Source organism: Acomys minous, assembly GCF_964271855.1.
Source record: "Acomys minous genome assembly, chromosome: 6".
NCBI classification, from domain to species: domain Eukaryota; kingdom Metazoa; phylum Chordata; class Mammalia; order Rodentia; family Muridae; genus Acomys; species Acomys minous.
In genome coordinates this window covers 72,387,851-72,413,862 of record NC_140487.1, presented here as the reverse complement: position 1 = coordinate 72,413,862, position 26,012 = coordinate 72,387,851, and the positions used below count along the sequence as shown (strand labels likewise).

At 47.7% G+C, this 26,012-nt stretch overlaps 3 protein-coding genes across 17 annotated transcripts in view; 2 read left to right on the top strand and 1 right to left on the bottom strand.

Annotated features, from left to right (window-relative positions):
• Window positions 1–5,603, top strand: part of AGBL3 (AGBL carboxypeptidase 3) — a 63,878-nt gene extending 58,275 nt beyond the window's left edge. For 11 of the 13 annotated variants that reach the window (XM_084787020.1, XM_084787016.1, XM_084787019.1 and 8 more), the window contains one exon: window positions 3,440–5,603. In XM_084787020.1, the coding sequence (XP_084643146.1) occupies window positions 3,440–3,836 (397 nt within the window). In that variant the 3' untranslated portion in view covers window positions 3,837–5,603. The remainder of the gene's footprint in view (window positions 1–3,439) is intronic. The other 2 variants (XM_084787006.1, XM_084787007.1) reach the window with 2 other exon arrangements.
• A 369-nt stretch (window positions 5,604–5,972) lies between these two features.
• On the top strand, window positions 5,973–22,341 carry TMEM140 (transmembrane protein 140). Of its 2 annotated transcripts, none has more exons than XM_084787039.1 (2): window positions 5,973–6,101; window positions 20,924–22,341. In XM_084787039.1, the coding sequence occupies exon 2, from the start codon at window positions 20,947–20,949 to the stop codon at window positions 21,502–21,504; it is 558 nt and encodes a 185-aa protein (XP_084643165.1). In that variant the 5' UTR covers window positions 5,973–6,101; window positions 20,924–20,946; the 3' UTR covers window positions 21,505–22,341. The 2 variants fall into 2 exon arrangements, with proteins under 2 accessions (XP_084643165.1, XP_084643164.1); XM_084787038.1 differs by lacking the exon at window positions 5,973–6,101 and adding an exon at window positions 11,164–11,418.
• CYREN (cell cycle regulator of NHEJ) lies at window positions 22,179–25,944 on the bottom strand. 2 transcript variants are annotated; one of them, XM_084787041.1, is made up of 4 exons: window positions 25,759–25,944; window positions 25,038–25,290; window positions 24,345–24,439; window positions 22,179–23,165 (listed from the first exon to the last, which is right to left on the bottom strand). In XM_084787041.1, the coding sequence occupies exons 3-4, from the start codon at window positions 24,408–24,410 to the stop codon at window positions 22,899–22,901; spliced, it is 333 nt and encodes a 110-aa protein (XP_084643167.1). In that variant the 5' UTR covers window positions 24,411–24,439; window positions 25,038–25,290; window positions 25,759–25,944; the 3' UTR covers window positions 22,179–22,898. The 2 variants fall into 2 exon arrangements, with proteins under 2 accessions (XP_084643167.1, XP_084643166.1); XM_084787040.1 differs by having other exon boundaries at window positions 24,345–24,420; window positions 25,759–25,940.
• Window positions 25,945–26,012: the final 68 nt, after the last annotated feature.

Sequence of the window (26,012 nt, the reverse complement as noted above, 5' to 3'; positions counted from 1 at the left end):
CCCAAATCTCTGATTATTGGAAAAAATTGTTTCTAGTTGTGGTGTGGCTCGGCCCTAGCACACACCTTTAATCCAAGAACTTTCTGCTTGAATATTGTAAGCAGGATTAAATAAAGTCAACCCTAGGTCACAAGGTGGAGCAAGCAGCCAGCTGAAAAGGAGTGAACACAGGGAGGAAAAGAGTAAGAGGAAATCAGCAGGACAGATAGAGACTCACAGGACGCAGAGGGGGGACATTTATTTTGAGGGGTTTTGGAGACAACATGGGGAAGGAGGGCCCTTTTCCTTGTGAGACAGTGGCTGAGGAGGAAGGTCAGCTGAGTGCTTTCTCTGCCTCTCTGAGCTAGCCGACTTTCAACCCAGCATCTGGCTCCTGCGTCTTTATTGGTAAAATCGAACATTTGAGATTTTATTTAAAAACCATTCTTCATACCTGTAATTTTGCTATTGTTATTAATTGTAATGTAAATATTTTATATGCTGGATATATAATATGTGACCCCAGAGAGTTGCGACTTACAAGTTGAAAGCCACTGATCTGAAGAATAATTAATACTAGTTCAGTATAAGAATATAATGTGTAGCTCATTTCAGGAAGCTACTCTTGGCATGGTACCAAAATCAGCCAGAGAGAGAAACAATAGAAAATTAAGAAATTCTGTCAGTACTAAATTTTAAAAGAATTATGATTTACCTCTTGTTAATTGGGTTTATTTCAGAAATTCAAGAATGGTTCATTGCTCTTAAAAAACAATGAAACCCTCTATATTTGCAAGATAGAGAAGAAAACCCACATACGATATTGACCGGCACAGGCAATATTAACAAGATTCAATATTTGTAATTAAGAAAAACTATGAGAAGAGAAGGACTAGAGGGACTCACGCAACTCGACTGCGCTGCCACTCCCACGCTGTCACTCACCACCGTGCCGGGGACTCAGCCACTCCCACGCTCTCACTCCGTGCCGGGGGGCTCGGCCACTCCCACGCTGTCACTCACCACCGTGCCGGGGGCTCGGCCACTCCCACGCTCTCACTCACCACCGTGCTGGGGACTCGGCCACTCCCACGCCGTCACTCACCACCGTGCCGGGGGCTCGGCCACTCCCACGCCGTCACTCACCACCGTGCCGGGGGCTCGGCCACTCCCACGCTCTCACTCACCACCGTGCCGGGGGCTCGGCCACTCCCACGCTCTCACTCACCACCGTGCCGGGGGCTCGGCCACTCCCACGCTCTCACTCACCACCGTGCCGGGGGCTCGGCCACTCCCACGCTCTCACTCACCACCGTGCCGGGGGCTCGGCCACTCCCACGCCGTCACTCACCACCGTGCCGGGGACTCGGCCACTCTCATGCCGTCACTCACCACCGTGCCGGGGGCTCTGCCACAGCAGCTAGACGAGAAAAAAACCATATCCACAGGAAGAAAGGAAGAACATAGCATCTGTGTGTGAAAGTGGTTCTCTATGTAGAAAATCTCAAGGAACTTGTTTTTAAAGTTAACAAGCAAGTCCTAGGTCTCAGAATATAAGACAACAATATAAACATAATCATGTTCCTATCTATAAGAAATAAACATGTGATTTCCAAAAATACATATATAAAATCATTTTGAACTTCTCAAAAAAATGAAGTACATATCTGTAACTCTACAAAGTATGTACAGATCTCGGAGCTGGAAATAACAAGAGACGGTTCCACAGTCAGCAGCATGGACTGCTCTTGCGAAGCATCTGCTGGTTCCCAGCACCCACACTGGGCACCTTGCAGCCACCTGTAACTCCAGTTCCAGGAGATCTATCACCCTTTTCTGGCCTCCAAAGGCACCTATACTCACATGGACATAGCCCTACACAAATACAGAGGCATACATATAATTTAAAATACATTTTCAGGGGGAAAAGGAAAGAAAAACATGTCATTAAAAAATGGGCAAAAGACATGAACAGACATTTAACTAAACAATATACAGGTGGCACATGACCACAAGAGGTGTGAGCATCAGCTATGTGAGTTGAACTCACAATAAGCTATCACTGCACACCTATCAGACTGGCTACAAAAACATGCAACAGCATAGAACACCATAGGCCAGTATGGGTGCAGACACTGGCTGATTTACATATTGCTGATGGAAACATAATGTGGGGTAACAACTGTGAAAAACAGTTTGATAGTTTCCTAAGTATCTGGTGGCTGGGTGGGATAGCACACACCTGTAATCCTAGTGCCTGGTGGGGGCAGAGTTAGGAGATTGTAAGTTCAAGGCTACCCCAGACAATGTAGCAAGAGTCTCTTCCAAAAACAAAACAGAAAAATAAATATATAACTACCATATAACCACTAACTGCTTTCCTGGAATTTAATCCCAGTGAAATGAAAACAAGTTTACACAAAATTCTGCCCACAAATGTTTATTCAGCTTTATTTTCAATACCCATAAGCTGGAAATAAATGATCCATAGGTCCTTCAGTGGATGAATCATTAAATTGTAGTATATCCATGCCACTGACTACTGCTAAAAAAAAAATGATTAAAATGATCAGAGGAGAAACAATAATAAACCCCAAAGAATTATACTGGGTGGGAAGGAAAACACTCCAAAAGTTCGCACACTGTATGATTCCATTTACACAGCAGTCTTAAAATAACAAAGTGATATAATTTGGATGACAAGCTAATGTTTTCCAGGCGTTAAAGAGGAGTTAAGACAGGAGAAGTGGACATTGCAGCAGCCATATGAGGCCATGGCTCTGTGTCCTACCCACACCAGTGGCACTATGTCCACTGTATGGTTTCATTGTGACTTCACAAAATGTCACATCTAGAGGGATCCTGATGAAGGGTATATGAAATCTATCTATATTATAACTTCTAAGTGCATGTGATGCTACTATTACTTCATAATTTAAAAGTTTGATGAAAATATAGCTAAATTCCATGGTTAAATCGATTCTAAAGAAAAATAGACTGAAAATTTTAATTAAAAGAAATAAAAAAATTTTTAAAAGAAAAATGGACTGCTAAGTAGCTACAATTAATGTTTTAAAAATCTTCCTCACTAGAGAGAAACTTTGGTCTCTTGGACTCATTGATTCCTTACTAATTATCTTTTTAAAAAATTATACCATATATAATACAAATAGCCTAAATGGGAAAAACAAAAATTTTATGGCAAAGTATAGACCAGATGTATAGAGACGTCATGGAGTCCTGAAGAAGGTATCCAGATAACCACATCCTCAGGACTGGAGTAGATAGAGCCAAACACTTAGAGCCAGGGATGAAGACATAGCTCATCTTCCTAGAGAAGAGGAAAGTGCTAAAGGGCAGCGAGCTTATCCAAGGGGAAATGCACATTGTGACAGCATACCTAGGGCCATAAGGTAGGCACGCACTAGGCAAGCACTCATACCTTTCGTTTCTTTTCTAGACTTATTCCAACTGCTTGCATAAATGTAAGAAGACACAGCACACCCTGGACATCAACCAGAAATCACCCTTTTAAAACCCAAAGGAGTCTTGTGACAAAGACCTCAGAATGGCTCCGGTCTGTGCCCCAGGAGCCATTTGAAAGCTTATCACCTCTCTGCAGTCTTCAGAAGAGGAAGAAGCATTCTGAACTCTGGGCCCAACAGACTGAAGACGTGCAGCTCCTCAGCAGCAAATGGGAAGCTGCTCCCTCAGGTTCTAAGGTGGATGCAGATCGTGTCAAAGGCAGCAGTCAGCAGCCTGAAGAGCCCATCCTGAAGAGCTCTGAGCAGAGAGCTTCTCATCTGAAACCAACAAGTAACCCAGTGAGTGTGACAGCCCGCTCGCCTTCCAGCTGAAGTTTCCCCACAGCAGCAGTTAACTGAGCTCAGAGTGCCTCTGAGAGCTGTGCTGAGCGAGGAGTGCTGACACAGCAGAAACAGCGCCCCCCCCCCCCCGCAGCCCTCCCCCTCCCTTTCCACATGCGTATGTGGATACTGAAGTACAGATTTTTACATATCCCATCTTCCTTAGAGGAAACATCTTTCAGAGATTTAAAAAAAAAACCCAGAGAAAATATAGAAAAGTTTAAAACACATATATTTAATTTGTATCAACATGAGAAAGAGCTCAAAACTTTTGATTTCTTCCAAAATCGTGTATGCATATAACACCAAAACACTAAGACTTCAAGAAAGGAAAGGCATGTGCTATTACAGATTTCAGCCTGCTGATCACTCTGATGAATCAGCAGCCAGCATCATTTCCTGCATTTCTTTTATATAGTTGGTGTGCTAGAAACCACAGGAGAAATAAAAAGATTTCACCCTTCTAGAAGATGATCATATAATGTTCCTGTGAACACACATGATAGCTGGGCATGGTGACATATACTGGCAATCCCAGGACTTAGGAGGCAAGGGCAGAAGGATCAGGGAGTCAAGGCTAGCTTGGGCAACATTTAAAACAGCAAGGCAATAAATACTAATAATAACTGAATAAGAATGCAGCCAGGCATGGTGGCGCACGCCTTTAATCCCAGCACTCTGGAGGCAGAGGCAGGCAGATTGCTGTTGAGTTCGAGGCCAGCCTGGTCTACAAAGCAAGTCCAGGACAGCCAAGACTACAAAGAGAAACCCTGTCTCAAGAAAGGGGGCGGGGAGAGAATACATTGTAAAGCACTAATTTTGTACCTCAAGGTTGATAAAATAACATATTAAAAGAAGCTAATTGCACAGACCAAAGGTTAGAACCAAAGTACATGGAAATAATTATGGTTTTAAAGTCATTTTTACCTCTCATAATTAAGCAAAGTTGTAAAAGATTAGAAGTCCCATTTCTTCTGGAGTCAGTGACTGCACACCTCCATTTATTCAAGTGGATAGTTGGGGAGCAAGTCCTGCACCTCACACTTGTCATTAAGGTGGTGAGCAGTCAGCCCTGGGAGTATAAGCTACAATCCTCTCTGCACAGTAACCTGACTCAGAAAGATCACAAGTTCACGGCTTGCCTGGGCTACAATGTGAGTTCAAGAGCAGTCTCAGCTACCTAATGAAATTTTGTCTCTGACCAAAAGGCTAAAACAAAGAAGGGAGAAACTGGAGGTTTCTCTGCAGCTCGGTGGCAGAGAACCACGAACCCCGTGTGGCGAGGCCCCACACCCCAGTAGCACTCAAAAAATAAAAATACAGCAAGCACGAGGGATTCCTGCAGCGTGCACAAAGGAGTAGGTGCAGCAAATGTGTCTGGACAGAAGGGCTGTGTTTGGGGATGGGTATCCGGGTTCTCAGAGAGGTCCCTACGTTCTTACCAGGAACCCTCACCTCAGTAGCCGACACCATGGTGAAGTGTGAGCGCTCAAAAGCCAACTTGCCCCTGTTCTCAGAAATCAGAGAAAGCCGAAACTTTGTGGAAATCTAAAACTCTACGTTGACATTTGTTATTTAAAACTTCAGTTGTATGAAAGTTTTGAGACTACAAACTCTCCAGTTGAATATCTTTGTGAGTATAAGCAAAGTAACCAACTGACTTTTCAGAAAGCTGGGGTGTGCAGATATATTTTCTTAATTATTTTACCTTTATCCTTGTCCTTATAATTGCTCCCACTTTATCAGTTTTTTTCATAATTTTTATTGATTATTTGGGAATTTTACATCATGAACTCTGAGCACACTCTCTTCCCAGTCCTCTCAGGTCTGCCCTCTTCCCTTGTGTCCTCCCCCACCCCCACCCCACCCCCCAAAAGAAAAAACAAACAAAAGACCCAACAAGTCCAATTGTTGTTGCCCATATACTCACTGTAGCACAGTCAAACTCCTGGTGACTTGTTGGAGATTAGTCTGATTTATTTTGATGCTAATTACTGCTTGCTGTCTCTGTGCCCCACCTGTATCTTGCCTAAGAGCCTAACCTGTTTGACCAATAAAAGGCCATCACACCTGGGCAGGGCAAATGGCATAGGTGTGGCTAAGGTTCCCAGGCTTTGGGAGACAGAGAGAATCTTGGGAGGAGGAAAGACCAGAGGAGAAGAGAGGAGGAAGAAGGAGGTGTGCCATGGGTTAGGAGGAGGAGAAGCACATGGGCAGCATGGATGGAGACTTGGCCCAGATGAAGAACATTAGCAAGTATTTGGGATTATGGATGGGAGGTAGCTCAATAGAAATTATTAGAAGCAGATGGCATGGGATGGGGGCAAGGTGTGGGATACCTGCCCCACTATGGGAAGTAGTTTAGGGGATTAATATCTGCCCTGCCCCAGGTTAACTAAGGCTATTTTAAAATATAACTGGTGTCTGTGTCTTCATTGATCGTTAGTGGGTTAGAAAATACCGCCATAATAATAATTATAGGCCTGATAATAAACATTAGGTCATATTGATAAATTAACCGCAACAGTAACTAGCTCCTTTAAGAAAACTGAGCCTTTTCCCACTTACACCCCTGCCAGAAGTCATCAATTGTGAAGAGCTACATTGAAGCATCCTATCACAATTTTTTTTGTTTTGTTTTTGTTTTTTGAAACAGGGTCTCTCTGTGTAGCCTTGGCTGTCCTGGACTCAATTTGTAGGTCAGGCTGGCCTTGAACTCACAATGATCCACCTGCCTCTGCCTCCCGAGTGGTGGGATTAAAGGTGTGTGCCACCAATGCCTGGCTCCTTATCACAATTTTTAAGAAATCTCTTTGGTGGCTTTCTGTCTAGGCTGTTACTTTTGACAGCAGGGGCTAGGGATTGTCACAGGAGCCTATGTCCCTCTTCTCAGCTGTGAGTCTGCAGTCATCAATACCGTGACAAAAGTAGCTTCCTTGCCCTTTAAAGCCTGCAGGAGTATGGATCATGGACATCTACATGGTCTCTGGTGTCAGTATGAGCCATGGGCCTCAGCATGATCTCTGGTGGCAGTACGGACCACGGACATCAACATGGCCCTCTGCCATCGTAGGAGCATGGACTCAGACATGGCCCTCAGAGGCAGCGCAGGCCACAAGGATCACCATGGCTTCAGATATTTTCTAAGAGGTCTTATTACATCATTTACTTCTGTGAGAGGGGGGATGTGTGTGTGCTCATGTGCTGTTTGCTTATGGATGCCATGTCAAACATGTGAAAGTCAGAGGACAATTTGCTGAAACCCATTCTCCTACCATGTGGGTACAGGGATGGAACTCCGGTGGCCAGCCTTGGCAGCAAGTGCCTATACCCACTGAGCCACCTGATAACCCTCCCTTTGCGTCTTACTTGCTATAAATATTTGATATGTAGAGTACAAACTATATGTAGGCCATTTTTATACTCTGCTCGTCATGTTTTAATGTTTAACTTTAAATTTTCAAGGTATAGTATAAAAGGAATCCCTTGTGTCTGTATGAAAACTTCACCTGTAAATAATCTGATTGCCTATGGCTTAGGCAGAAAATAGGGGGTGGGACATCCGATGGACAGAAAGGATTCTGGGATAGAACCAAACACTTGAGATTCAGCTGGCAAGATATGAAAAGGATGAATGCATGGTACCTGAACAGAGGTAACCAGCCATGTAGCAAAATATAGATTAGTCTAATGGGTTGTTTTAAATTATGAGCTAGTCAGAAAAGAGCATAGCTATATAGCCTAGGTATGTGGGTAGGGTGCCAAAGCAATAGAAACTGATTAACAGCTAATCAGCTAATATACAAAAGTAAATCTCCACAAGTACTCCATCAATGAACATTTAGAGTTTGAAGGTAAAAATCACAAGCCCATTAACACAAAACAATAACGTTCTTAGGTGCAAATCTAATAAAATATTAAAAATATACACAAAGAAAAAAATTTAAAAACTTGGAAAGATCAGGGAATTAAATAAATGGAGCCATATTTTATGTTCGTGTATAAGAAGGCCCAGAGTTGTGAAGACATTGTCATCACATCGCCATCAGCCTCAGAACTTTGTGGACAGCGATGAGCTGGATCTGACGTTTATATGGAAGCAGACAACACACTATTGTGAGAGATCCAAGTCAGGGAACTGACATTAAGTGACTCAGAGACTTTCTCTAAAGCTAGAGTGATCAATACTGGCAAAAGAATCAACAGACCAGTGGGACAAAATATCCCAGGAAAACTTCTGGAGAGAGAGTCATAGCACTGCACCAGAGCGGAGACTGTCCTTTCAACAGTGGTGCTAGAACGCGCACCCATATACAAACAAAACAACAACAAAACGGAATCCAGACACAGACCTCACACCACAAAAATTAACTCAAAGTGGGTCACTGACCAAATTCACATCTGTAAACCCACAGGTCAGTATAAGAGAAAACCAAGATGACGCTGAGAGACAGGATTATAGATACTTTTCTTTCAGTTTTGCTATCAACCTAAACTTCTGGAATTCTTTTCAGAAATATCAAAAGGAGTCAGAGATCCACTCCTAGAATGGACAGTTTTCTTCCCTGTTTTTAAATTTTAAAAAAACTGCTAAAATTATTTTTAGAAAAACTAAAGTCTCCAGAAGTTGTTCTATGTTGGTGTTCTCAATTATGAGAGACAATCCATCCATGGTTAGGAGAAGAGACTGCTGGGTGAATCCAGGCGTTTTGTCAGCAGGGGGCGTAGCCTCTCAGGACTGAACTTCTGTGCAGTCTCTTTATTGTTACACAAAGGGCACTTTTAGCAAGTCAATTTCTGAACGCCAAAACCTCTTGTCTGATCTTAGGAATTGTCTGAAGGAACCATGACCTAAGCAGTTCTCAGCCCTACGAGACTCCCTGTTCGCCAGGTGTGACAGGACAAAGTTATGAAAAGGCCCTGAGAACCCTTCAGAAGAGCAACCCCATGGGCCTCAGATGACAATCACTGTTTACAAAAGGCGGCTTCAAAGCCTAGGTGCCTTTGTTCCGGAATTCATGCCAGAAACAATGGCTCTGCCAAAATTCTGCTAGAGTCCTAACAACATATTTGAGGGCCAGTGAGAAGCTGGGCATGTAAGGAAGTGTCCGTCCCCCCCCCCCCCCCCCCCCCCCCCCCCCCCCGGTCTTAGGACCTGATGTGAGTCCCCGGAAGGAGAGAGCCAACTTCTGCAAGCTGTCCCCTGACTTCGTCTTGCTGTGGTGTGTGAACACTCACACACAAAGTAAACATTAAAACATGCACGGTCAAGACAGGCGTGGTGGAGCACACCTTTAATCCCAGGGCTCAGGAGGCAGAGGCAGGTGGATCGCTGTGAGTTCGAGGCCAGCCTGGTCTACAAAGCGAGTTCAGGACAGCCAAGGCTACACAGAGAAACCCTGTCTCAAAAAGCCAAAACACACACACACACACACATTCAAGAAAAGTTACTAAGTCCTCATTACACTAGCAAGGAGGTATGTATGCTACCTTGACTTCCTTCTCCAAGTTACAGAGGCAAGTTGTTCCAAGCAGGTGTAACTAGGAGGGTAGAGACACCCACTTCTCAACCATAGTACAAAGGCTCTTCCCAGGATTGCAGGTTAGTCATACTGGAGCCAGTCACCTTTGCCCAGTTTCTCCATAGCGTAGAGATCTGCGTGGAGAATGGACTGTCAAGCTGAAAGGGCCAGACCACAGCTGCAGTACTCTGAGAAGCGCCATGCCATTCACAAGAAGCAACCACTGTCCCTAACTGCAGCAGCTCCACAGAAATAGCTCAGGCTTTAGGTCCCAGGAAAGCACACATAAGAGCAAAGAGCTCTGAAACTCTCCCCAAGAAAACTTGTTGGGTAGGGCGTGGGGAAGCTCAAGGCAATGCAGATTTTGGAGATTTTGGCAGGAAGAAGGGTTAGTTGCTTATCCAAAGCAATAGGCTCAGCCAGAACCAGGTGGATCACCAGAGAGAGTCACTGAACAACCAAGCCAGCCAGCCCTGCTGGAATGAAGGCAAAAGAGTAAGAAGGAGCCACAGAACCTGGAGAGACCTGGGGAGACACTGTTTCACAATAGGAGGCAGAGAGAGAGAGAGACAGAGAGACAGAGACAGAGAGACAGAGAGACAGAGAGACAGAGAGAGACAGAGACAGAGAGACAGAGAGAGACAGAGACAGAGAGACAGAGAGAGACAGAGACAGAGACAGAGAGGGAATTTCGGGTGGGGGACAACTTAGACTTCCAGTTGAAAAATGACAAAATAGTTGAACATTTAATTTTTCCTTCCCAAGACCTCACTAAAACAGCACTTCCTTTTTAAAAGAAAAACAACAACAACAAAAAACCTGAAAGGACAGCAATGGAGGAGGAGGCCAGCTTTAAACTTCCCCACAACAATAGGAAAGTAGACAGCATGGAACACAGTCTCAATGCTGTATAGGAAAATCATGTTGAAACGAAAATGCAAGACTCCATCCGACTTTGAACGAGTTTAAGAATAAAATGACGATATTACCAGTTTAGCAAACTTGAAAAACATACACCTTTGGTGTCCCTCATTTCTCAAGAAATCACCAGAGATTAATTAATTCTACTAAAAGTAGAATCAAGAAAGAGAAAGCTTTTGGTCCAGAAAAATAAGAACTCTAACCTAGGACAGAGGCAGAGAGACCCCCGTAGGATGAGCTGACTCTAGCTGGGTACAGGGCATCCTGTAGGGGAGAGAAAGCCAACGCTTTGGCGTTCCTGGGAAGCATCACCAACTCTCCCAAGCTCACCAGTTCCAGAGTTCCAGCATTCACGTGAGCAAAAGAGGCAGTTTGTAAACTCAGGCCAATAGTCCCTCCTCCCTGCGATCTCAAACCAAAAGGCTCTTTCTCTTTTACTTTTAAATGGGATCGCGGTGTTTCTGGTGTTCCATAACTGTCAGACATAACTTTGTTTAACGACAAAGTTTCCAATTCAGACCAACAGTCAAAAAAATCACAGGCTGGTTTTTCAAAAGGGAGTCCATGGCATAGCTGCCTTCCAAAGGAGTGAGCACAGGGCCCCCAGGTTCTAGGGCTTGCACTGGCTGGGAGCTTGGCCACATGAGCTAAGGTTCCCCTCCCTAGAAAGATTCTAGATCGAGTTTATCTGAGAGTTACAATTCCCTGGAGCCCTGATGTCACAGTGTGGTACAATCAGGATCGCCTCCTCCCCGGCTCGCTGCTCAGGTAGTTTGCGGGCTCCAAGTGTGGGTCATGTGTTCCCGTGAGCAGCAAGGAGTTGTTTACGCGCTTCATTTCTGAAAAGTCATAAGACACGGACAAGTTAAAAAACGAAAGTGAAATCAGCTGATAGTGACATCAGTCAGCACAAATGTACCAAAGTTCAGAGGGCTGTTTACTTGAACCCCGCAGTGAACGCAGACAGGCGGGACGCAGCTGAGCTGAGTCGGCTTGCAGCCTCTCTCCTTTGCCCTGGTTTCTGGAGCCTGACATTAGAAAGCAGCCCAGGAGGGAATCCACTCCCCGACGCTGCTGATTTCCTGTGTCACCTTTTTGATGAGTAGTCGTGGGCTCTGGCCTTGGTTTTCGTAAGTACCTTCCCACTGTTCCACGGCGGGGGCAGAGGTGCTGTGGCTCACATACTTTCCGTTCTCGCAAGGCAGTACAGGGGGAAAGCTTGCCTTGCTTGTGTCTGTGGCTTCCTCTCTCCCCGGGGTGTGTTCAAGCCTTTACCTCTGTCCTGCCCTCATGCTCTTAAGCATCATTCTGTGTATCTCTGCCTCAAAAAAACGAGGAAGGTGACACTGGTCGATGCTTAGAGAAACACTCTGGCTAGCTGCAAGCAGCCGGGTCTTTGCGCAGCTTGTAAGCAGTAAAAAATACCTGTGGCTTTGGAACACACTGTTCCTCAGGAGGAGGCAGACAAAGAAAAACAAGTCACTCCAGCTACACTGACACCAAAGCTTGGAAACACAAAGGAAAGATCTGTGTTCTTGGATAAAGGAGCATTATTTTAAGACCTTAAGTTATAGACTGTTTTTTTTAACCCCCAAAGCAAATTCATAGGGACAGGGGGAGGGGAGGTTGTCCCTTGGAACAGATCTTGAGGTGCTTTGGTTTTGTTTTTAGTTTTTTTGAGCTGATTAATAACTTCCATTACACTTCTTTATCTGTAAAATCACAGAACTTGTGGAATGAGGAGAATCAAAGAGGAAAGAGGAGTCTTTCTTTTCAGCACAAGTGAAGTGCATTTTCAGTATATTCTTCCTCCCCGGGCTTCCTAATCTCAGCTCTGAGACTCAGCACCTGAAAGAGTGTCACACATCTCCTTTTCTAAGCTTCTTATTTCAGTCTCACATTATTGACTCTCTAAGGCTGCGGTGGCCTGTTTTTTATGAATCTCACTGTTCACAAACAGCACATAATGCTGGCAATATCCTAATGTAAACTTCACCCAGAAACACCATAGTGAGCAAGCATTAGGACTTTAATTCCCTCGTCCCTCTCTCCCGTGCGTCTCTCTATAGATGACGTACCAGCACACGGGCTTATGTATTGGCCGTCCCAAAAGTTGCTTCACTGTCCTGATGCGCCATAATTGACCTCAAATGCTGGGAACCAAAGCTGCCACCCCTCTTTATGCCTGATAGTGTGATGACTCACCCTGTGTACAAATCAGGGGGTCCGTTCCTGATACTGCTTTGGGATGGGTCTAAACGTGGGTTATTAGGGTCAAAATATAAACAAGCCCTAAATTCAGAGTCACCATATTAGAAAGCCAGTCTTGTCATTTGGAGAGTCACCGAGGGTGTTAGCTACAGTGTTTAGAGAGAAAAGTGTACCTTGGAGGCATTAGGAAAGATAGAATTTTTTTCATGTTATTTTCATTCTTTTGTAAATTATTTGTATCCCCTCATCCATGTTTATGCTGTGCAGTGTTTTTCTTAATGTTTGTATGAATATTTCATATATTAAGTGTTTTAATCATCTCATATTTATTGTAGATATTTTCCATGTTCATTGACTTAATTTTGTACTGGTTTTGCTAATGCATAGAAATCTCCATTTTAAGAAAAAATAGCTAAGTCAGTAATTTTCCTTGTAGTTTTGGTTTTCTTTTAGGTTCAGGATCTGCTTTCTCATTCATAAATCAAAGTTTATTATTCCTAGATTTTATTTTACACTGGTTCATTCTGAGTCCATGTGAAGTTCATTTGGGCATATGGCATGAGATGATGTCCTGAAATAGTTTGGAGTTTTGTTTTCTTTTCCTTTTTTTGGCTTGTTAATAATCAGCCATTTTAACATTAGCTGGTTAATGGAAAGCTATCTCTGCCCTCAAACCTGACATCTGTGGCACATACAGCTCTCCCCAGCCCTTTAATATGGAACCATCACATATTCCTTCCAGCTTCTCTCCCCTTCGCTTTGCCCTGTTTATTTCCTTCCCAAAGATTTTCAAAATTATCTCCTTAAAAGTCTATGTAGTGTATGTCTTGCAAATAGAGCACAAGCTTTGGGGGGGAGGGGAAGCATCTTGTTTGTCCCATGGTCTGATTTTCAGGGCCCCTGGCTCAGGGACCCCCCCAAACACATCAGTAGTGGGGTCAAGAGATGAAATCCTAGCCTGAGGAGAGAATTCATCTCCTCAGACTTGCAGGGAAGAGTGGCAGAACTCAAGAATCAGAACCAGGTCCTGGGAAGCCTGGTCCTCAGCCCATGAGTTGCTGCCCCTCAGCCTGAGGCCTCCCAATACACAGCGATGGAGATGGGGGCTCATTTTTAAGGATGGTTTTGGTTTTGTTTGTTTGTTTGTGGGGTTTTTGGGTTGTTTTGTTTTGTTTTGTTGTCTCCAAAGTTTCTGTAACCTTTGTTCCCTGCTGGGTTATCTTTTACCCAATGCTAATAAGCAGCAAAACAGTGGAACAAATAAGTTAATATTAAAGGAGCCATTTAGACAGTTACTTCAGTGGCTTACTGTCTGTGTCTTAGCCTAGACCATGTTTCTGGCTTTCTGTCACGGTCTCCTGGTATAGTCCTATCTCTGCTGGCCAAGCTATTTTTATTTATACGGCAGACTGATCATGAAACCAAATATTACAGCATTCCATAGAGGCCACCTACACAACTAAACACACCCAAGCAACAACACTGCCCTAGCCCATTTTTGAAAAATTAGGACACGAGCTCATATTTCTGCCAAAGGAAACACAACATATTTCCCATTCTCCTTCCTTTTTATTCCTGTGAGAGCCACACCTAAGCAACAAATGGTAATCTTAAACAACTTTAGCCAAAGCCAGTGACTCCCTCAGACAAGGGAATGGGCACCTTTGTTCCGCCTTCACTCACTACTCACTACACACTGCACCCTCTGCCTCCACCTAACTCTTGCCTCTGTTTCCCCTTCTCCCTCAAAATCACTGCTTTAGCCTCAGGATCATAGTACACGTGTGTACTTAGCATGTGCCCGGTACTGGTCCATTCATGGGAACACTAACTCAATCCCCCACAGCCCCATGCCGAGCCAGGAAGGAGCGACAGGAAAGGGACTTGAGTTGGTTGTGGGAAGAATGTTTTAGCTGAGCCAGAGGACAGTGGAACCAGTCAAGAAGATGAAAGAGGAAGGAGCTTATGAGAAGTCACGTGCGTTGCCACTGACATCCAGTCAACCAATCCTGACATCAAGGGGATGCTGAGTGTGTTCTAGATGCCATGAGCACCCTTGGGTGCTGAGGACAGAACAGAAAAAAATTAGATAGATAGATAGATAGATAGATAGATAGATAGATAGCTGAACATGGGTAAGGGATGGCACAGTTGGCTGTTGTTTGCCATGAGGACCTGAGTCTGATACTCAGCAGTCACATAAAAAGTCACGAGCACACAGTGGCCAGTGTTCGTAACCCTGGCACTTGGGTGGCAGAGACAGATGGATCCCTGCGGCTTACTGGGCGGCCAGCCTCACCTAATGGGTGGTGTCTGGGTCAATGAAAGACCCTGTCCCCAAAAATAAAGTAGATGGCATTCCTAAGGAAAGGAGGACACACCAAGCTGCCCTCAGGCTTCCACACATAAATGTGTACTTACACACGCAGGAACACACACATAAATGTGTACTTACACACGCAGGAACACACACATAAATGTGTACTTACACATGCAGGAACACACACATAAATGTGTACTTACACAAGCAGGAACCACACACATAAATGTGTACTTACACAAGCAGGAACCACACACCAGAACAACACAAGGCAAGCAAACCGAACAACAGAGAAAAGTCTTTGCTCCCCTGGGGTCAGGTTCAGCTGGGGTGACGAGTTTATGTCAGGGGCCATGCGTGCTGACGAGGATGGATGAGAGCTAGGCTGGGCTCATGGGAGAAGAGGATGTGTAGTTCCCAGAGTGCTAACCAAGGACTGTGTCCCTACAGACAGGCAGACATTTGAGCAGAGCCCTGAAGGGGTCGGGTGACAGTGACAAAAGTCCTGAGCTTGCCTTAAGTTTCCAGAAAATACCAGAGAAGCCACTGTGGTGACTGAGGGAGAAGACAGCCAGAGTTCTAGAAGTCTGAGAGGTAGGGTGTGTAGTGACGTATGGAGTGTCTTGGTGCTGAGGAAACAGAGAGAAGGCCAAAATATTTTTAATGCTGCCCAAGGAAAGAGAGCTCCTGAGTAGCAGAGGTCCTTCACCCTACTTGGAAGCTTGCTCAGGCCACATGAGCACCCGCCAGGCAGAGAACACGACACTGTTTACCAATAAAGGGACCAAATGTTAGCTATCTAGTGGGCATACTGCTGGAGAGAGTATGCCGACTCTGGGGACTTAGTCGACATAAACTTTATTCCTGTCTGCACAGTAAAGATTTTTGAAATGAATGGGCTGCGATCTCACAGGTGGTGGAAGAGGTGATGCCAAACCAAACCAAACCAAACCAAAACCCAGAAAAGCCAGAAACAGCATAGGGTTGTCCTGTGAGGTTAGCCTAGAGGGAGAAGATCAAGTTCACGGGGACGGAGTTAGGGACCCAGGCATTCATGTGGAGTCTGGGGAGTGGGGGAAGCTAGTGAGCCCTGCTCTCTGAAATCTAGGCCTGAGTTCCATGAGGAACTGAGGAAGGATCTGTGAAAGTTGCTTGTTTGTTTCTGTATAAGACAAAGAAGAGAAAAAGGCGTTCACGGGGCTCTCAAATGTGGGATTAGAACATGCAAGCTAGAGCAGTGAGGAGGGCTAGTGGCAGACAAAGTTATAAGTAAGCGTGTGACCAGGAGAGGCCGCCATGTTTACAGTGATGGAAACAGGTACCAGGTGGAGCTAGGCATGGAGTTGATGCTATACACCTTCCCTGTGGCAGGGAGCAACAGGCACTGTGAGCGGTCTGGAATTTCATTCTGAATCTTCAGCTCAGAGCAAGTGGTGCCTCAGCCATCCTAAGTAGAAAGCGAGTGTCCAAGGCAACTGTCTCACTGCTCACTCCATCCTTCTCCAGCGTTCCTCACAGGCGGAAGGCAGCTCGTCGTAAGAGCTGTGACTACAAAGCTATGCTGTTGAGAAGTTCGCTACTTCACTCATTTCTCATAGCTAACTGCTGTGTGTAGGTTCCCAGGGCTGGAGAGACGCTGTCATCAACCCTCAGGAATCCGGAGGGTTTTTGAAACAGTCTTCAGAGATCTGAGCGCTCTCTCTCTCTCTCTCTCTCTCTCTCTCTCTCTCTCTCTCTCTCTCTCTCTCTCTCTCTCTCTCTCCCCTTTAAAATGATTCTGACAAGAAACTAAGAGTGAAATTATTAAGTGGTCATGCCCCTTTCAGCCCCATTCTCCACAGGGATAATTCTAGAACTGCTTAAACAAACAAAACAAACTCAATCTCAACCTCCTCTTGCTAGTTCCAAAGCTAGGAAATCAGGCAGAAATCACAGCCTCCTGAGGCTGTTCTCACGCTGTGGCCCTCAGGGCTCAGTGCTGGGGGCTGCTGTAACAGGATGACTCTGCCTTATGGTGGCACAGTGACAAAAAAAAGCCTGCAGAGCACTCACATGGACCAGAAAATTAAAACCCAGGATGGCTCTTTTTCAGCAGTGTTGGGATCAAAGCTAAGGCCTTGCACACATTCAGAAAGTTGTTGTTAAAAAGCAAAAGAGAGAAAAAAAAAAAAAAAAGCAAAAGAGCTCCACAGGAGACAAGTGGTCACTACACATGAGAATGCTAACTTTACTGTCTGGGAAGGAAGCATTGAGTAGCAGTGACTCATCAATATCCAGGAGTAGATGATTCGAGAATATCCAACACTTGAGAGGATGAGGTAAGGCAGGCATTTGCCAGCAAGCAGCTCATGCCTCTACCACAGCTGCTGAGGAGGCTTGCTTTCCCCCAGTGCTCAAGACCAGCCTGGGCAGTGTAGTGACCTCATCTCAAAAATAAAGTGGGATTAAGAAGTTAAGCTGGAGCTCAGTGGATAAAGAGATAATTGCCAAGGCTGGCAAGTTCTACTCTCTGCATCCACACGGTGGAAGGAAAGAGCTGACTCTTGCCACCTGCCCTCTCTCCCTCACACATGTGCTATGGCCCACACACAGATTTTAAAAAGTGTACAGTCTTTTAAATTAAGCTGCTAGAAGGATAAATCTAGTCTCAAACATTTCACATAGCATTATCTGCAAGCTTATGAGGTAAATGATAAAGAATAAATTATTTTTTTTTAAAAAGACTAGCTTTAACAGCTCCAGGAAGCCCTTAAACACCATGGGAAATAATTGGCAGGACAGAACAAGACATGTATGCTACAACGACACAGGCGGCTGTGATCCTGACTGCCGAGCAGAGAGGAGACCAGCTAACTGGTCTCTTTGCCCAGAGTTATAGACGCCTTGTAATCTTCCTCCACACTCTGACGTTTGATAGGTTTCTGAAACCGGCACGCATTCCTCTACAGGAAGAGGTTGTCTAAAGGTGGTAGACGTGACTCAGCAGTCTCTAGAGCACCTTGCCCTTTGAAGGAAGCTCTGGCTTCTGTTACAGGAAACCAGGGCCCTTCCGTGCTGAGGATGGGGTTGCCAGGGCTGTGAGAAAAACAAGAGCACAGGGAAGGAGCTAGAAGAACATCATGGGTCTCCAACGAAATGTAAAGGTGCTGTGTGGCGAGGGAGCGAAGGGGTGGGGGCTGGGCACCAGCCTCGGAAGTCTACATTCCCAGCAGGAAGCCAGAGCCAGAGGCAGGAACGCTAAGGATGCTCTGCCCTCTTGCTGAGGTGTAACACACACAGTGTAAACCTGAGGGTGGCACAGGCCATTTTCATTAAAAACAAACAACCAACCAACCAACCCTACCAGGATAAAAGAGATGAAGGCTGTCCCTCAGGAATGCTGCATCCTATACATTCCAGCTTCTGGCCCACTCAAGGGAGTTGGAAAGAGGCTCGACCACAGGGAAGCAAGTGCAGGGGGACAAACAGACCTGAACCCCAGTAAAATTCAAGTTCTAGGACATTCCAGACAGTAGAGAAGCTCAAGTGCCAGGCATACCCTCCCTTTGAGGGCAGAGCAAAGTCGGAACAGGCCTCCTCCACATGCCCGGCGCTTGCTCCCGTTCCTCCAGTTTCTCACTCTCCACTGCAAACGCTTGGAATGTCAGGTGTGGTGGTACATGCCCATAATCACAGTGTTTCAGAAGAGAGGGCAAGAGGGTCATGGGGTGTGAGGCCCAACTTGTTCTTATTTCAGAACCAGCAAAACAAAACACTGAGCCACCAAAACCTTCAGTGGGTCAGTTGAGAAGACACGAAGCCACAAACAAAGGCTCCTGGTACCTGCCAGAGGCTGTGCTGCGGTGGCCATAGCCTCCTCTGGGAAGCCTAGTTCACTGCCTGACAGAGCTTGAAGGGTAGTGTTGTTTAACCTAGACACACGATTCAAACAGGAGCCTCCCGGTTCACATCCTGCCTGTTTCCTGGGCAGGGCAGGCTGGGCAAGCCTTATTTCCTACAGCATCTCTGGATAAACAGGGGTCCCACACCCAGAAATCCATGCAACATCCTGAAGTACCTAACCACTCTGAAAACACACATACAGACTTCGCAAAACTTCGCTAAGTGGGCAAAACCATTCAAAAGATGTTGGGAATTTGTCCATATCATGGCTACATGCATCCAAATTTCATCCTTCGAGCTCAGGGACAGGGACTGGAGCTGCCTTTTACAGTCTTGACGAATCCTTCTGTACTGAGCATCACTGCTTCAAGAATTCCTAGTACATTCAAACAAGGCATCCCCTGGCCCTACCCCTATGGGCCTTCAGCTGCTTCTGAGATGTCCCTGCTGGCCTTCTTTGGAGGGGAAGCCACCATGAGAGCCAGGAACTTGACAGGCTGCTCTGCAGCTGGATGGTATAGGTAGAGTGTGGGTTCAGACGTCAGGGTTCTAACTGTACCTGTCTACTGCCAGGTGGCTGCTAAAACTGCCCAATGAATCTCCACTGGACCATCTATTCAGGGCCTTTGAAAAAGTCCCTCCTCCCTCCCAATTCCCCCACCCCACCCCTTTAAGACCGAAAGTATTCTTTCTCTCTTAATTCCTTTGTGTTCTTGTAAAACCAATGTGATACACAGACAGAGACCAAAGTCTCTCCTCCATTGTGTGAGAGGAGCTGATCTACAGGGTCTGTGGTGTGGAGCTACCAATGCTGGGCTGTACCTAGCTCTATGGATTAGGCCCATCTGGGCCTTGGTGCTTGTGTCTCACAAGGTTGCCAACTCTGCATTCCTAGTCACTCCTGGTGTAAATACTTGTTTTATTCCTGAGTAGAAAATATTCATATAGAAGCCAGCATGCAGACTACTACTGCTTTAGAGGCAACTGGGAAATTCCTTCTGAATACAAACATAACAAAAATAATGCGTGTAGTAAAATAGACACTTCTGTGTACATCTAACGAGATGGCATTAGCAAAGTTTCTGTGGATCCATCTGGCAACGTATAGTAGGATCACTAAGACAGCGAGACAAACAGTTTGACTTCAATGTGTGCATGCGTGTGTATGTATGTATGTTTGGTTTTGGGTTTTTTTGAGACAGGGTCTCTCTACATGGCTCTGGTTGTCCTGGAACTCATGCTGTAGACCAGGCTGGCCTCAAACTCTGAGATCCACCTGCTTCTGCCTCTGAGTGCTGGGATTAAAGGTGTGTGTGGCCACACTCAACCTAGGAATTAAACATTGTGTAACCACTAGCCAAGTTCTGAAGAATATTCCAAGAACTATGAGAAATGGCCACAACAGTCGGTGAAAATCATTGTATTTACCAGTATGTCTTAAAAAAGTGGTCACATAGGAAAAATATTTGTGGGAATATGAACAGTGGTTTTACCAGGGTGGTAAGATAAAGGCTTATTTAAATTTTTTCCTTTAAGAAATATTTCCTGAATTTCCTAAAATAGATTAATGTTGTTATGGGGGCAGACAGGCATGTTATAAAATCAACAGTGTACATGGTGTGATTTCATCACAGGAGAGATTCAGTTCCCAAAATAGAGCAGGAGACACAGGCCACTGATCTTCTACCCAGGCTCACATCCAACCAACCGAGCCATGGAGCTTTGCTGACCGTGCACACCCAGACACCGATTTGACTGACATATAGCCTGGTTGGGGAGGTTTTTTTGTTGTTGTTGTTGTTTTGGTTTTTGTTTTTTTCCCCCAGTTCCCCAAGTAGCTGCCAGCAGCAAGGTGAAAGTTTCCTCCAGCTGCAGCTCCAACTAACTGCAGGCTTGCCCAGGCCCCTCCCCCCAACTCCACACCCACCCCTTGGAGGATCTGAGCTACTTCCTCACAGCCCTCCCTATGGCTTGTGGTACCCACGCCTCGGGAACACCGTTAACCTGAGTGAGGGTTCTGGCTCAGGCCACTTCAGGCTCTCCCAGCTGCCTGGGAAAGACAGTTCTTTCTGACCTCAAACCGGCGGGCCACAGAGGATGTGTGAGTGGGACCAGGCTGTGACCTGGGACTTCCTGTCTGGGTGAGGACAGAACAAACAGGAGCCTGTAAGCACGAAGGGACGAGGGAAGGGCGGGATACTCACTGCTGTGACCTTTTCCAGGTCCCTCTGCAACCGCAGAAGAAATGGTTCTCTCCAGGCCCTGGCGGGGCAAGTGGCTGCCCTTCGTGGGCATCATGATCGCCGTGGCCGTGGCCCTCTCCCTGATGTTCTACGCTCTCCTCTGGAAGGCTGGCAACCTCGCTGACCTACCTGACCTGAAGATCGGCTTCTACAACTTCTGTCTGTGGAAGGAGGACATGGGCGCCCTAGAGTGTTACAACTTCCCTGAGCTGGAGGTGCTGGGCATCCCTCAGGTTGGCCTAGCCCTGGCCAGGCTCGCTGTGTACGGGGCCCTGGTCCTCACAATCTTTGTCCCTCTGCCTCTCCTCCTTGCCCAGTGCAACAGTGATGAGGGAGAGTGGCAGCTAGCTGTGGGCTTCCTGGCGGCATCCTCCGTCCTGTTGGCCAGCGGACTGAGCCTCTTCCTCTCCTACGTGTGGAAGTGGCTCAGGCTCTCCTTCTTGGGGCCTGGCTTTCTAGCCCTGTGCCTGGCCCAGGCCTTACTCATCTTCTTGCTTATGGCCACAGTTTTGTTCCCTCCACGGAATAAGAAGGACGAGAGAACAGTTATTTCAGTCTAAAGGCTCATGGGAGGACCACAAGGGGTCAGCTCCAGCTGTGCTCCAAGGAGCCAGAGAACCTGTGGCTGGGCGGGTCCTCGCAGCCGCCTTGCTTTATAGCTTATGTTGATCTCAAGCTCAGGAAGATGGAGCCCCCCTCCCCCACCCTGCCCCCCACTGAGCAGAAGGGCTGTGGTGTCAAGGAGCACAGAGGCAGCTTGGATGGCTGGGGCACCTGCAGCTTCTTCCTGTCAAACGGTCTTTTCTTCATGACTCTGGAGGACTCTGAAGCCATGTAGCTAGCTCACCGGCACACGGATTCCCACTTTAATCGACTGTCCTGAGCGATCCTCACTATAGCCCCAGGAAGGTGGGAGAGCCTGATGGTCAGAGCCAGATTTCCAAGCTAGAGCTCTGGGATGGTTATGGCGACCAATGGGAGGCTCAGGAAGCTTCTGGCCCTCCAGTGATGAGCCACGCACCACAATTCTGGCCCTGAAGGTCCAGGAATGAAGCACAGGGCACAAAGAAAAGCCTCGCTGGCTTTGCGGGGTCCCCCTGAATGGGCCCCTGGACCTGACACCGGACGGGAATCAGCTGCCAAACCATTCTTGTAACCCAAGGATGCAGATGCAAACTGTGCCGATGCACTGAAGGTGAACAGGACTGAGTAGTCACCAAAAACACACGACACATCCCCTCACCTTACCCAGAACTGGAAAGGCGGAAGCGCCACTCTTATTATTGCACTGGGGCATCATCACATAGTTTTCAGTGTCTGTATAACAGAAAACCCACATTGCAACGAGTTCTTTGTTCTGTGCTCATCAAAAGCCAGTGAATACAAAGAAACATCGACTCTGGTGTCACCTTTTGTCCTCAGCGTCTCCTGTCCTACTCTCCCTTACGGGCTGTACAGGGACCAAGGTGGCGGCCCCAGGTGGAAGAAAGGTGACAGGTGGTGGGCAGGGCCTGTGTGGCTCACCAGTCTGATGGAGCACCCTGTTCCTAGACTGGCGGGGAGCTGTGGGCAGCTGCCAGCCTGGTTGGTTGGAGGGGAGGAAGCTGAAGTGTGTCGTGATACAGACTGTACATAGGCCCCTCTTTCAGGTGAGACCTGGCTGCCTAACTCGAATTCCAGTGTTCTCAGCCACTGTATTTATCTTTGCTTCCAGCAAGTGGGCCCAAGACATTTTTACTGGTACCTGAGTAAAACACAGGGTTGGGATTCCAGAGGGCAGGACAGGATAAGACTCTAATGTGATACAGTCCTGCATCCTGCAATGCCTCCCCCCACCAAGTCAGAAAAGCCCCCCAAGAACCGTGAAAGCCTCCTGGGCCTGGAAGTTGAGGGCAAAGCCTGGTTTTTGTGGGTGGCGGCGGCAGTTCTCTGCAGAAACAGTGAACAGTTCAAACTAACTGAAAAATATCTCCCTGACATACTTTAAGGCATCGTCTTCCTCTTTTTCCTCCTTTGGACTTCTGCTATGGGGAGGGTTGGAAGCTTCTGGCTCCTGGGGAGAGCTGAGGCCTAGGGCAGGCGAGCTGTCCCCACTGTCCTCTTCCTCACTGCTGCTCCCAGGGGAACTGGTGTGAGGGGACGCGGAGCAGGGGGCGGAGAGCTGCAGCTTATCAGCGGCCACCAGAGACGGCTGTTCCCTGGGCTTTTCCTGTTTTCGACCCTGCAGAGCAGAAGAAACGGCAGTTTCAAAGCCAGCAGCTTGTTTCCCTGAGGCACCAGTTTGTCTGACAACACTGTGAACATCCTCTGAGCCAACCGCAAAGCCAGCACAGCATGTGACCAGGCAGGGCTCTCCCCGCCCCGCCTCATGGGCACTCACACTTTCTTCACCCCACACCTCAGGATCAGGCCTTGCTGGTGACAGCGTCAGGCCTAGGCATGAGGAGGAAGGGCTGAGCAGAAGGAAAAGGGACCCAACTGAAAAACATGGCTGGAATGGCAAGGCACAAGAACACCAGGAGGCCGGCCGTGGTGGCGCACGCCTTTAATGCCAGCACTCGGGAGGCAGAGGCAGGTGGATTGCTGTGAGTTCGAGGCCAGCCTGGTCTACAAAGCGAGACCAGGACAGCCAAGGCTACACAGAGAGACCATGTCTCATTAAAAAAAATAAATAAATAAAAACAAAAACCAAAACAAAAAAACACCAGGAGCCCCAGGCTACAAAACGTGCTTCAAGGCCTAGCTGAGCCCCACGACTAGCTGGCCGCAGAGCCTCAGTTTCCCGGGGATAGCAGTGAGTCATATCACCTCAGCCTGGGTCACCATGAGCACTGAGAAGATGCGACGCTGCCTTAAAGCACATGGAAACTGAGAGTTCTCTGCGACTCCACGGCAGTGCCGCTCTTACGCCTTCAGGAAGCCAGGAAACTTCCGCAGCCTTCTGCTGAGGAGGGGAGCACTCCCTTTCTCAACGAGTAGCCTTCCCATGAGCACTGTGCCCCCACATACATATCAGTATAGTTACCCCCGGAGCCTGCTCTCCCTCACTCCCCACACCCCCCTAGTCTCCAAAGCTCACACGGGGAACATGGCTGAGAGGAGCGAGCAAGAGGAAGAAGTGGGATCCTGAGGCAGCCTAAGAACGCCTCTCTTGCCAGGAGCATGGACCTATGCTTGCTTTTTTTTTTTCAAGACAGGGATTAGGGTTTCTCTGTGTAGCCTTGGCTGTCCTGGACTCACTTTGTAGCTGAGGCTCGCCTCAAACTCACAGCGATCCACCTGCCTCTGCCTCCTGAGTGCTGGGATTAAAGGCGTGCGCCACCACACCCGGCTTCCTGTGCTTGCTTCTACCCATGAATCATCGCCAGCCGCAGGGGCAGAAGATGCAGGCCGGTGTTACCTCAATCAGGATCCCCAGGGCCACGTCTACCATTTCAGCTTCATTCATGCAGTACACGGTGTTCATGGGGGCGGCTCTGAAAGACAGACGCAAAGCTACAGCAGAGGACAAAGGGACTCACGAGGAGGTAGGAAAAGGAGGTACCCCCTACCCTGTTCTTCCCCACAGGGGGTCAGGGTCCCCCAGGGACAGGGCACAGGACCACCCACCCTCCATGGATTCCCTCACAAAGAACTGGGAACGGGAAGGGGATGATGGCAGGGTTCCCCCCTCCTGCTTGATAATGGCAACCCAAAACACTCCTAGCCCTGATTACCAGCGTTCACCTAACCCATCCACAGCGTCAGACTTCTTGACTGACTGTCCACAAAGCTCTGTCCACCGGAAATGCAGTTCGACACTCAGGTGTCTAGATTTCAGACTCACTGATCTTGCGTTCTTATGGTTTTTGTCCCCTGTGAGGAGCCTAGCACTTTGGACAACCGGCTCCTGAGGGCATGGTTTGTATACAGCGCTCACTGTGCCAACGGCTATATGGCAGGACCTCACCAGCACAGAGGCTCACATGGTGTTTCTCTGTGAGGGGACAGCTGAGACCTCAAGGCACTGCTGTCAGGATGCCACCCACCTCACTGCCCGGCCCACTCAAGCCAGGACAGCTACTAAGAAGACCCCTGACCCAGGCTGTCCCACCTTGTCGCTGCCCCAACACGCACAGCCGCCATCTTCCTCCTCGTCTTGGGTGCCTTCACTGGCACCACCTTTCTCTCATTCACAGGGGCTGTCATCCATGCGGGGAGGACCCTCTTCTTGGTCTCAGATTTTAGGGTTTCCATGGCTACAGTTCTCCACATTCAGTGACTTGCTTCTCTGGCATGGGACCAAATCTCACATCCTCTTGTCACACCAGGCTTCTGTGTCCCCAGTGGGCGCCGATCTTTGATGCCTGCAAGGAGGAACCAAGTCAGTAGATTCTTCTGTAAGTCAAAGCTTTTTCGGGTATCAGCAATAATTACTGTTCAGTGTAGGGCAGGCGTGAGGTGACCCTGAGGTGAACAGAGCCCAGAAGGCCAAGCTATGTGTAGTGTGTCAAATGAGGGAAGAGCAGCAGCTAGGACAATGCGGCCTGCAGACAAAGCTCTGTGTCCCACACAGGGAGCTGGGCCTACAAGAAATGCTTTCCTGTCACCTCTGCACCCCAAGAGGAAGGAAGAAAGGCGACTCTGGTCTCCTTTTCCTCTGCACCCCAAACAATCCACGACAACCTCTGTCACTTCTGACAACAAACTTCTCAGCTCTACAGTGATTGGTTACTAAAACCCTCATCGAGCCGTCAGCCAGATGCTGCCCGCCGCAGGGTCCCTGAAGCTCAGTGCCGTGGGGTCAGGCCGGGTGGATCCCTGGAAAATCTCACCCAGAAGGCACAAGCCGGGACCTCGTGCGCTACCCGGGAGCTGGCCGCGCCGCTCCCTCCCACCCGCAGAGGGCGCAGAGCCGCGGCCTGGGGACAGGCCCGCAACCGGAGAGGTCCGCACGGCGTCGCGGCTTCCGGAGATTCAGAACTGCGAATCCTGAACACATCCTACCTCCCGCCCCTTCCGGCCCCTGCGCGCTCCCGACACGCGCGCTCCCGACGGGCCGGCGCAGAGGCCTCCGGGTGCCCCCTGC

Excerpts from the sequence above, each read along its gene's own strand:
- TMEM140 (XM_084787039.1), top strand. The coding sequence starts at position 20,947 with ATGGTTCTCTCCAGGCCCTGGCGGGGCAAGTGGCTGCCCTTCGTGGGC.
- CYREN (XM_084787040.1), bottom strand. The coding sequence starts at position 25,198 with ATGTGGAGAACTGTAGCCATGGAAACCCTAAAATCTGAGACCAAGAAG. Across the intron at positions 24,421-25,037 it reads CGTGTTGGGGCAGCGACAAG|AGCCGCCCCCATGAACACCG; the intron begins GTGGGACAGCCT and ends TCTGTCTTTCAG. Across the intron at positions 23,166-24,344 it reads CCCTGGGGATCCTGATTGAG|GGTCGAAAACAGGAAAAGCC; the intron begins GTAACACCGGCC and ends TCTGCTCTGCAG.